At 37.7% G+C, this 12194-nt stretch overlaps 1 protein-coding gene across 3 annotated transcripts in view; it reads right to left on the reverse strand.

The window, feature by feature from the left end:
* The window catches only part of BCAP29 (B cell receptor associated protein 29), a 46819-nt gene extending 34780 nt beyond the window's left edge, over positions 1-12039 (reverse strand). Inside the window, exons 1-5 of one of the 3 annotated variants that reach the window (XM_027574857.2) lie at positions 11952-12039; positions 11402-11508; positions 8086-8186; positions 3187-3337; positions 1923-2058 (exon numbers count right to left, since the gene is read on the reverse strand). In XM_027574857.2, coding sequence (XP_027430658.1) covers positions 1923-2058; positions 3187-3337; positions 8086-8186; positions 11402-11493 — 480 coding nt within the window. In that variant the 5' untranslated portion in view covers positions 11494-11508; positions 11952-12039. Of the gene's footprint in view, positions 1-1922; positions 2059-3186; positions 3338-8085; positions 8187-11401; positions 11509-11620; positions 11747-11774; positions 11927-11951 lie in introns of those variants that run through there. The other 2 variants (XM_027574858.2, XM_027574860.2) reach the window with 2 other exon arrangements.
* Between the last annotated feature and the right edge of the window lie 155 nt (positions 12040-12194).

Here is a 12194-nt window from a genome sequence, read left to right on the forward strand (position 1 = left end):
AAAAAAAAAAAGTAGAGAAATTGTGGAGGAATCAAAGAATCAGTAGACATTAAATAAATTTCCTTGCAAGGGTAACTCGTTGTGAAAATAATATTAAAAGAAAATTCCAAAAACGTTTTGAAGAAGATGCTTTTTTTGAAGGGCAAGACTAATTTAAGTATGTTAATTATGTATTGTGTACTTGTCTTGTGTATACTAGAAAAGAGTACCAAAACTTTACAAAAACACTTTCCATTTTCTTAAAGCTGATGCGTAAAAGGAAAACAACTAAAGAATAAGAGGAAGAAAGCAGTGTTCTGTTAGTAATTAGAACTCATTACTCTAACATGATGGGCATAATTTTAAATCAAGATAGGTACACAGTAAGTTTACAAATACAACGCTGGGTGCTTTTGAGTTTAGCCAACATATATTAAAGCTTTGAGGGTTTTGTTTTTACATTTACCATTTTGAAATAAGATCAAAGGATAGGAAATGAAACAAGTAAGACTGAGGTACAAAACGAGGCTCATTTTGCTGCTGAAACATTCCAAAAAAGCAGACATGACTTATTGCCTGCTTTTGAATACAGAAATACCACAAGCTTGATTTCCCAGAACTATATTTACTACAAAGGGAAATTTACATGACATCTATGGATCAATGCCTTTTCAAAACAGAACAAAGTAAAAAAATAAAGTGATGCTATTCTCTAAAAGTTTCCTTAAAAGATGCTGGTTACAATACCCCCAAAGAAACATTTTTGAATGCTGTTTTATATGAGAAAAGGTATTTCTTTACCTTTTTGCTGTAGTGGAAAAATAAGGCAGACATTATTAGAAATAAAACATGGGTTCTGAATAGGTGACCATTATACTATAGCATCAAACACAATTTTTTTTGCAGTGAGGTCTGCCTTATTTAATAGGTTCTGGAAAACCTTCTATTGTATTATGTATTGACTAACTCATTTAGAAAAAGGGTGGTATATATAGTTCTTTCTATAAGAAGCTAGGCTCTAGGACTAAGATAAGTATTTTAATTCTCTACTATTAAACTCAATACTTTTTACATAACTATAATGGGATAATACATAACTGACTATTTGCAATTCATTAATTTATAATAGGAAAATCATTTATGTTACTATTTTAGGAGCGCTTTTTTTTTTTAAGAAAATTTGTTTCACTTCTGAATGGTTCCACCGACACTTTCTTCTAAGAAGTAGAATTAGCAAAACTTATGGGACTTAATATGAACAGCAAACACTCAAGCTATGACATCTTATTCCTAAATTTTATACTTAAAAAAATAATTTTATAGCTATCATTTTCTCATTTGTTCTTTTTATTTGATAGGGAAAACATCAGTTCCTAATATACACTCTGCCTGAATGGCAGAGGAATTACAGCATAGGGTTCTCAAAGGAGTATCAGCAATGTGGCCAAATTAAAGATTTTTAAACATTATGTGCAGTCATCAGTCTACCATTAACTACTTTCCTCTGCTCCCTACATTAATGAACATTTAAAAGAAAAACAAAAAAAAAAATCAGCCTTAAAAATTATTTAAAAAATAATTTAACTGAAAAGAAAATGGAAACATAGAGACTTATAAAGATTTGCTTATAAAGTAAAATTAATGGTAATGAAGGAATTAAAATCCATATTCCCAGAACACTGTTTTTTCTTTTAATCATAAGAAATAGGTTCAATGGCATTAAAATAGGTTCACTGGCATTCTACTATGGAGGAAACTGATAACAAACAAATCTAAAGGAGAATAAGACACTTTGAAACAATCATTTCATAGAACACTATTGCTACTTATGGTCGCTTTTTGCTTACAAATTATAAAAATGCTCTTTTTGATACTGAAAAATAATATACCTTGGGGAAAACCAAGAACATTTACACACATTTTTAAAAAGCAAATTTAAATACCCGTTTTAGTCTTTCATTCTCTTCCATGAATTTTTTGGCAGCCTCATTAGTATTTTCTGCTTGAGTTTTAAGTACTCCTTTGTTTGACAGTTCTTTAGCCAGCTGAGTAATAAGGATAACCAGACGTCTCAACACTCTAAACAAAAACATCAAAGTACTGTATAACTAATCATTAGAAACTGATTTAAGGTAAAGAGTCACTGTCAAATGATTTCCCTTTAGGTATGGGTATGGTGGAGGGAGATAATGTTTAGGGAGGACATACGCTTGTTTCTTTCCTTTTTTTTTTTTTTTTAAATCTAAGTCTTTCTGTCAAAACAAGCTTGTATCTTGTTCCTTTGGAATCTTTGTTGCAAGACTAGCATTTGGAAGACAGGTTCAGCAGTACTTGTTAATTTAATTATCCTCTTTCTAGAGGCCTTTGGCCAGGAGGAGAAACAGAATCTCACAGTGTGGCAGGGCGACTAAGAGAAGTTGTTTTTGTTCTTTGATTCCACCCCCCCCACCTCGGTATTTGCTATTTAAAGAGCATTGTGTGAGGCTGGCCAAGCCTAAAAACTGCTCATTCACATCGGTTTATGGGTAACTTCCATTGTTAGAAATAGAAATTAGTATCTTCAAATATTCATTCAACAGGTATTTCCTCTGCCAAGTGTCTGGAACTGCTAAACACTGTGCTGGGTACTGGGGACACGGCAGGAAATGAGACAAAGTCCTTCAGGGAGTTTAGGTTCTAGTTGGGGAGGAAAGAGTTAAAACAGTATTTACTTGCAACCATGAATGATACTCAAAAAATATACATACATAGATACACTCAATGGAAGCATGTAACAGAGACCAACCACCTACTTCTGGGGGAAGTGATGGTCATAAATGAATTCTCTGTGAAAGGGGCTGAAGGATGAATAGAAAGTTAGCCCGGGAAAGAGGGGAGTGTTCTGGCAGAGGTTAAAGCAGGTGGGAAGACCCTGAAGTAGGAAGGAGTCAGGTACACAATAGGAACTCAATATTTGTTGCAAGAACGAATGCATGAGCAGATGAAGCTCAGTGTGGGTGGAACACAGTGTGAATGTCAGAGAACAGTAGGAGACAAGGCTCCAGAGAGAAGTAAGGCCAGATCATGCAGGGCCTTATGGACCTAGCAAACCGACAAGCCGTAATGACTATCATTTGGGTATTTCATCTGCATTCTCTAGTATAGATAGGAAAAATGAGGAAGAGAAACATAAATCATGCTTTAAGATTGTGTTTTTTTAAAACTTACAGCCAAAAAAATAATGAAAATCCAGAAATGTAAAGATTTCTTTGAGACCTAAAAAGTTTCATCTGCACATGTTCATAGGCTCCAGGTCTGCTGGTTAAGCCTTTTTCAATGGCAGGTGTAGAGGAATATTTCCTTACTTCTCTCACAGCATCTATTAGAGAAAAAGAGAAAACATTATTTTGGCTTTTAATAATATACAATTATTCGTAAAATGGAAAGCAGTTTTAGAACAACTGAACTGACTTTTAAATAATGGACTTTTGGTATGGGCTCTCTTTTTGTCTTTTCCTCTACTATCCCTGGGAGGGCACCATACTCAAAAGAGACACTCTGCAAATGGATGTTAGTGGGAAACTTTGAATGGAACAGGATTTTTTTTTTTTTACTCTTTATCTAGGACTTATTACAATTGTACTGTCTCTCATCTCTAGCTACACTGCAAACTGTTATCCTTCACTCTTTCTATCCCTAATAGATTGAGTAAAATCCAACCTACTGACACAGTAGCATATAGGTCATCTCCCATTCCAATCAATTCCAAGAGGTTATCCTATTTTCCTGACTGTACTAGCATTTTATTATACTAGTCCTTCAATATTATCAAATTATTATAGTATTAAAGTAAAATTAAGTTAAAGTAATATTATTAAAGTAACATTAATATATTATTAAAATATTATTCATAATTAATCCTAGTAATAGTAATGTGACTTTACTGAGATTTTAGAAATATTTGGTTACACTATTGCCACTGGCATAGGTTAAAATGGAATTTGACCTATGGGGGCATGTGTTCCTCCAATGGGCACATGGACGGCATCTGCTACTAGAAACATTCAGAAAGCTGCACTTTTGATGCGTTCAGTTCCGTTAAGTCTCAGAGGTACAGGGGATCTACTTGTAGTGGAAAACAGATTTCAGCTTATTCCTATCTATATTTAGTGCACTCTTAAGTCACTGGATTCTTGTAGGTCCTAGGTAAGGTATCTGCCCCTTAGGTGTCTCAAAGACCAGTAGGGCAAACAAGTCAGACTGCTTCTTTCATGCAGCCATCAGCATTCTTAGGAAAGAGTTACTGCCACAGGAAAGAGATTCCAGTTAGAAAACTGAAGCCACTTAAATTATTTTAGTTTTTAAATATTTTATTTATTTACTTGAGAGAGAGAGAGAGCATGTGAAAGAAAGCACGAACAGGGGGAAGGGGCAGAGGGAGAGGGAGAAGCAGACTCCCCGCTGAGCAGGGAGCCCGATGTGGGGCTCGATCCCAGGACCCCAAGATCATGACCTGAGCCGAAGGCAGATACTTAAACGACTGAGCCACCCAGGTGCCCTATTTAATTTTAATAGCAACTTTATTGAGTTATAACTCACATACCTTAAAATTTATCCCTTTAAAGTATATAATTCAGTGGTGTTGAGTATATTCACAAAGTTGTGCAACCAACACCACAAATTTCTGAATATTTTCCTTTTTTTTTTTTTTAAGATTTCATTTATTTATTTGACAGAGAGAGACAGAGCAAGAGAGGGAACACAAGCAGGGGGAGTAGGAGAGGGAGAAGCAGGCTTCCCCGTGGAGTAGGGAGCCTGATGTGAGGCTTGATCCCAGAACCCTGGGCTCACGACCCGAGCCGAAGGCAGACAGACGCCCAATGACTGAGCCACCCAGGCGCCCCCTGAATATTTTCATCAACCCCCTCAGAAACCCCATATCCATTCTGCCCTTCCCCCATCTCCCAGCAACCACCAATGTACTTTCTGTCTCCATGAATTTGCCTATTTTGAACATATAAAAGCAATCATTTACTATGTGTTTTTTTTTGTGTCTGCCTTCCTTCACTTAGCATGTTTTCAAGGTTCATCTGTGTTGTACCACGTAGCAGTATGCTGTTATATTTTTATGGCTGAATAACATTGCATTGTACAGATATACCACATGTGGTTTATCCATTCGTCAGCTGAAGACGTTTGGACTGTTTCAACTTTTTGGCTATTATGACTAATGCTGCTGTGAACATTTTTTTCTCTGTGTTGCATGTTACCAGTGTTCTATTTGGTTTAATTTTTTTTGGTTTATTTTCAATTAGAGAGTTTCTTTTCTCTAGCTTCATAAATTTCTTTAAATTCCGGAACAGTTTAAGCAGCATTAGTAATGTATGGTGATTAACATAACATAATAATAAAAAAAAAGAAGAAGAAAAAAAAGTAATGTCTGTTTTTTCAAAGTGGTATAATTTCTTGCAAAGCTATCTGGTTTTATTCTTTTCTGATGGGAGTAGCTTTTTTTTTTTTAACTTTCTGTAATTCTTCTATGGAAAATTTGCTTAAATTTTCTGTATCTACTAGAATTCATCTGGTAAGTTATATTTCTCTACAAAATTATCCATTTCATCTAGGTATTCAAAATTATTTGCATAGAGGTACATGAAATAGTCTTTATTTATTTAAAAGATTTATTATTTATTTGAGAGTGAGCGAGAAAGAGAGAGAGAGAGAGAACATGAGCACATGGAGGGAGAGGGAAAAGCAGACTCCCCACTGAGCAGGGAGCCAGATGTGGGGCTTGATCCCAGGACCCTGGGATCATGACCTGAGCTGAAGGCAGCCGCTTAACCGACTGAGCCACCCAAGTGCCCTGAAATTATCTTTTTTAAAAAAAGATTTTATTTATTTGAGAGAGAGCACACAGGTGCACACAAGGAGGAGGAGGGGCAGAGGTAGAAGCAGACTCCCCACTGAGCATGGAGCCCAACTGACTGAGCCACCCAGGTACCCCAGTGTTTTAAATTATCTTTAAAAAATTTTCTTGATCTTAATGGCTATTTCCTCTTTTATTTCTCAGATTGCCACAATATAGTAGGAGCATACCAACCAGCACGACACAACTAAAAAAACCCCAAACACAATGGTATTTATGAGTTATTTTAAGCAGGCCAAAGAAGCCACATAATAATATGAAGGATCCTTATGCTTGTTACTCAGCTTCTTTGGCTTTTAAATAAAAATATTCCTGGATCCATTATGCAGAAATGCTGAAGATGAATCAATAATATCAAAGAAGTTTATAAATGTAAATGGCCATACAAATCCACCTACAGAATAAAATCACCTGTATTAAAGCAAGGAAACTATGTCTGAAAAATGAAACAGGGGTAATCATATGGGCACGGTGTGACGTATGGTCAGTTTTCTAGAAACCACATGGAGACAGCCTTTTTTTTGGGATCACTCGTGGAACCTTTCAAATTCTTGGGATGCATTTCTGCTGACACTAAACATATTCCTGGGTTTCCTGCTTCCTTTCTGCCTATTCTCACCCCTTAAAACACACATATGCACACACGTTCAGTCAGTACTGGCTCCAGGAACACGAACACCTTGTAATTATTACCTTGTAATAATTAATTACATTATTAAACAGCCAATAAGAAAAATGAAATAAATTTGAAAGTAAAATATAAATGAAACTTGAGTAATTATTGGCTTTCCATAATTTACACCCTTGTCATTCTGGTGGATAAGAACACTGGACTGTGTATTTTACATTCACTACTGCATTTAAACCTTTGAACACCTCAGTGGAGCAAGTGTAATTACCCTATTCTGAGATGGAAACACTGAGGCTTAATGCATAGGTCCCTATCTGCCTGCCTTTACTATCCAAGGTCAAAGGTCCTGTATTAACCATCCATGATGTCCCTATTCTCTGAGAATTAATTACCCACTCTGCCCACAGAAGTAGGTTCCAGAGGTCATGATTCTGCTTTGTGACTCCTATCCCTGGCCATAGCTTACCAGACAAAGGTTGGATACTTAGTACTAGCTGGCTCATTTATTTTCTTTATAATTGGAATTGGGATTCAGAAATGGCTAGTTAATCCTTGCATACGGCTGGAGTGATGACACTTGGCAGCTATATGGTGCCCACAGCTATATGGTTGAGAACAGAGTCCATAGGGATAAGGAAGAATGAAGTAGACCCATGGAGCAATGAAGGGACGTGAAAAGGACACTTCAGTTCCTAAGACTAGTCCCTTCCTGGAATTTGGCTTCCTTCCTTCCCTGAGCTGCTGTACAACAACTCTGTATTTTATTTTAAGTTCCCCTTTCTTGCTCAAGTGAGCTCCAGTTGGTTTCTGATATATGTAACCAAAAAAACCTTGTACCGTTTTCCTTCCTTATATGGATATGTGGCAGTTTTCGGTAGAAATTCCTGTGATAATTTTAGAGTTAAAAGATCATAATACTACAGGCGTGCCTGGCTGGCTCAGTTGGTAGAGTGTGCGATTCTTCATCTTGGGGTCCTAAGTCTGAGCCCCACGTTGGGTGTAGAGAATACTTAAAAAAAAAAAAAAAGATCACATTCTAGAGCCAGAAGAAGCTGCAAAAATGATTGCCTTTTCTCGCTTTGTTTTGCAAATGGATAAACCAAACTCAGACAGATGAAATGCCATTCCAAAAGGCATTGAGTTAGTTGATGGTAGAGTTGGGACTCATTTTTCTTATTGTCCTTTAATTGTTTAGTGTTATTTCTTACATGGCTGGAGATTTACTTGATAACAATAGCACACCATGAGACAAATACTGACATTTTGAAATGAGGCATGAACCCATTCACAACCCATTCACATCACATCCCACAATCGCCTACTCATACCTTCTCACACCAGCTGTTTCCAGTTTTATAAAAAGAAATTCATTTCAGAGGCTGGTGGTATACAGCACGGGAAACATTTTCTCAGAGAATAGTGGCATACACGGTGGCTATCCCAGGATGGCTCCTGCCTACTGTACTACAATAGCAATATCAACTTAGTTAATTAAAAGCCCAATGAATTCATTAATAAAAAAAAAAGTCCCCAGAGTTAAGCCTAATCAAAAGAGGAATCTAGTACTTACCTAAAAATAAAACAATCAATAGGACTATTATAGTAAGGAAAGCTTTGTTCCAGAAAGTTGCAATTTTACCCCAGACAGTAAATGAAAAAATCTTCTGCCACCTGTAAAGCAATACAATTACATTAGGTGTAAAAAAATCAAAAGATTTTGAAATGCTTTGCAAATATTCAATTAACATTTTGGTAACTGTGTGGTGAGTGACAAGAATTACAGAAATTTAATTTTTTATGTCATATCAGAAAACTTCTGATATGACATAAGAATGTCTCATGAAATAAAGAACAACTCTTTCAAGTTTAATGATAATCTGACATTATCTTCTGTCTGGTGGTTTAAACATTCTACAACAAAAATAACTTTTAAAGTAAAGATACACGAATTCTTATAGTAACATGTTATACTGCTGATAAAAGTTATCACTTTATATCTTTTTTTAATCTGGGTAATAACTCAGAAATAACAAAGACCTATTGGACTAATAATCAGCAACATTTCAGGAATAGGTAGTCCAACTCTGCACTATATATTTTTACATAATGCACTTCTAACATCTGCTCCAAGTAAAAGAATTTTTCTATTTTTACCACAAAGGAATTAAAAATATCAAGATGTTACATACATAAAATACAAAAATCTTAAATAGGTTGATTAATTTTTATGTATGTATTTACTCATGTAATTACCACCTAGATCAAGATGTGAACATAGAGGAAACAAAATGGGGTAAAAATAGTCTAGACAGTTTGAGCAGCACAAGCAAAGACACAGAAGTAAGAAAGTATGGGTTATAAATGACCAGGAATGACAAAGCAATCCACCACACAACTGGAAAGGTAACAAACTTTGTACAAGGGCATTTTATTTTTTTTTTTTTTAGAGAGAGAGAGTGCAAACACACATGTGTGTGAGCAGGGGAAGGGGAAAGGGGTGAAGGAGACAAAGAATCTCAAGCAGTCTCCACACCTGGTCTGGAGCCCCATGTGGGGCTCAATCTAACGACCCTGAGATCCTGACCTGAGCTGAAATCAAGAGTCGGACACTTAACTGACTGAGCCACCCAGGCGGCCCAGTAGAAGGGCATTTTATTTTATTTATTTTATTATTTATTTTATGAGGGCATTTTAAATGAATAACAGATTCATGGAGTCCAAAGGAGACATAAAAGTAATAAGCACCTAATAAAACTTCAAATACAACTTAAAAGTTTTACTTTAAGATTAGGACAAATTATTAACTAATAAGTTTGGAAAACAGGAACCCTAAGTACCAACTTGAAGTTGGTAAGAGGAGGGAGACTAATATAGATGGAGGAGGTCCCTTTGCCTCTATGCTTCCAAATCCAGAGATGCTAATCAAATTTTTCATTACAAAAATTTTATATTTTTAGAAAGAGAAGTGGCAATACCTTCATCTAAGTCCCAATGCAAATTCACATTTCAAGGGTCAGTATGAAAGGGAACACAAAAAAGATTTCCTACAGGGAACAACTAGCAGTTTCTACTAATACTCAATTCAAGGAGGAAATGATAATAGCTGTTATATATTGAGTCATTACTATACTATGGTTCTAAGCACTTTTACATATTTTAGCTCATTTAATCACCACAACCACTTCTGAGGTGGGTACTAGCATTACCTCTATTTTACAGATGGCGAAACTGGCCTGAGATGGTAAATAATTTGCCCAAGGTCATGCAGTAACATGCAAAGTTGGGACATACACCTAGGAAGCCTGACTTGTAACTATGTGTCTTTTTTTTTTTAAGATTTTATTTATTTATTTGACACAGAGAGACAGAGAGACCACAAGCAGGCAGACATGCAGGCAGAGGAAGAGGGAGAAGCAGTTTCCCGGCTGAGCATGGAGCCCGATGTAGGGGTCGATCCCAGGACCCTAGGATCACGACCTGAGCCAAAGGCAGATGCTTAATGGACTGAGCCACCCAGGCGCCCCTGTAACTATGTGTCTTTAACCAATGGGTTATGTGAGTAAATAATAGCCACATTAAATAAAGATTGAAGCCTTTTCTTTGAAGATATGGTGATACATGTATAAAAGATTAAAAGATGTGACTACACACAGTAAGGACATATTATAAATGAATTCTGTTCATATACATATGGTATATATATGTATATATATATATACACATTTTCTTATGTATATTTGCACATGAGCCTGTATATAATCTGTGTATTTACATATATATCAAAGAGCCACTTGAATAGTATAGAGAAAAAATATTTGGCAGGAAGAAAAAGATCCATAATCTATGGAATGTTTTCATGCAGAAAATATTAACTGACCATATATATATGCAAATTCTTAAGCCATATTTATAAATCAGATGTTTATAAATAACATCTCTAGGATCTCATTTATGAAAGACCTTCTTTTATGTCATGAGCATGAACAAAGGTGTTGCAACATTTTTATTAAAAGTGCATTTCACCATTCATACTATCAACTTTCTGGATCTAAAACTGAACTCCCCAGATGGCAGATACACTTGTGGTGAGCATGGCATAACCACAGAGAAGTTGAATCACTAGGTTGTACACCTGAAACTAATCTTACACTATGTGTCCACTATACTAACCACAATCCCCCACAGCCCCCAAACTGAGCAATATGAGGATTATTACAAGGGTAAAGAGAGCCAGGGCTTCAATTTAAATACTTGGTACTGTACTTAAAGACCTTTGAAGGTCTTTACTAAGGAATTAACGCTAATGTATGGTTGTGGTACTTTCCATATTCAGCACTTTCAGTATATATTATTTCTGTGTATGGAAAAAAGTGGTAAAATTGCCATTAAACATTAATGAAGCTATCTTTGGGTTACATAAGAACACCACCAAGAATCATTTACTGACTTAACTTTCTACATTGTCATTCCACTGCCCCAATGAAACATTTCTGCACCCATGCATGTTGTTAACATCATTTATCCACTTCCCTTTAGTTCACTGTTCCAACTCAGAACAATAAACAAGGTTAGGTTTGGTGAGGACATGTATTAAAAGTATAACCACAGCTTTATTATATCTGTAATCAACAGAACCAAAAGGACTGGGTACTTTTCCTTTTAGAAGTGGGGGGAAACAGCTGATTCGTTTGTACATATAATAAAAAGTTTTATATAAAGTGATATTTTAATATTATTAGACAGTACCTAAAATTTGTGAGTTTAAAGAGCACCTTTTATATAATCAGCATTCAAAACTTTTTAATCAATAAAGTCTAAAGTAGCTAATCATGCTTCCTGTACTTATTGTAACTTATACTTATTGTAACGATTTGGAGGTTTCCTACCTCTGAGGAGGAATAAAAGGCAGACAGAAGATTAAAATAAGTCCTATTTCAGCATAAAGAAAGGTTGCAACTGCCACCCACTGGAGTGTCATTTTTTCTCTTCACACCTAAACAGAGAAACACTTAGTTTACTTTGCTGCCTTTCAAAAAAAAGAACTTGGTTAAGGGCCCTGGGGCTCAATGTTTTAGTCCGGGGGACTGACGGGGGCTCCGACTTTCCTCTAACCCGAGGCGCCTAGCCTTAACCCGCGGCGGGCGGGGTAGGGCAGGGGCCAAGGGTGGGCCGGGAGCCCCGCGGAAGCACCGAGGCGGCCTGCGCCTCACGGAGGGCGTGCTTGCCGGCCAGCTCGCAGCGACGGCAACCTAACGCTACCTTCCGCTAACGCCCGCGCCGAGGGGCCCTCCCACTCCGCGAACGCGCCGCGGGCTGGGCCAGCTCCCGAGGTTCAACCGCGGGGGGAGAGGCGCGACCCCGCCACCCCGCGCGGCCCGGCGCTCCTCCCCGCCACCCCGCGCGGCCCGCGACTCCCGGGCACCCGCCCAGCCTTACCCCGCCTGCGGCCGGCCTAGGTCCCCGCGCTGCTCCGCGCAAGGCGACGCGCGGGACGTCAGACGCCGCGGCGGGGCGAGGGGGGGCGGGGAGGGGAGCGGTGGGGGGGTGGGGCGCTCTCCTCCGCCCCACCCCCCCCCCGCCCCCGCCGGCCCCCAAACAGGAACCGCGGGGCTGCAGCCAGCCGAGGTCGCAGGCGGCGTCAGGATGATTAGAATCATTATTTACTAATTGGTGGTGGAG

This window comes from Zalophus californianus, chromosome 12 (assembly GCF_009762305.2).
Source record: "Zalophus californianus isolate mZalCal1 chromosome 12, mZalCal1.pri.v2, whole genome shotgun sequence".
NCBI lineage: Eukaryota > Metazoa > Chordata > Mammalia > Carnivora > Otariidae > Zalophus > Zalophus californianus.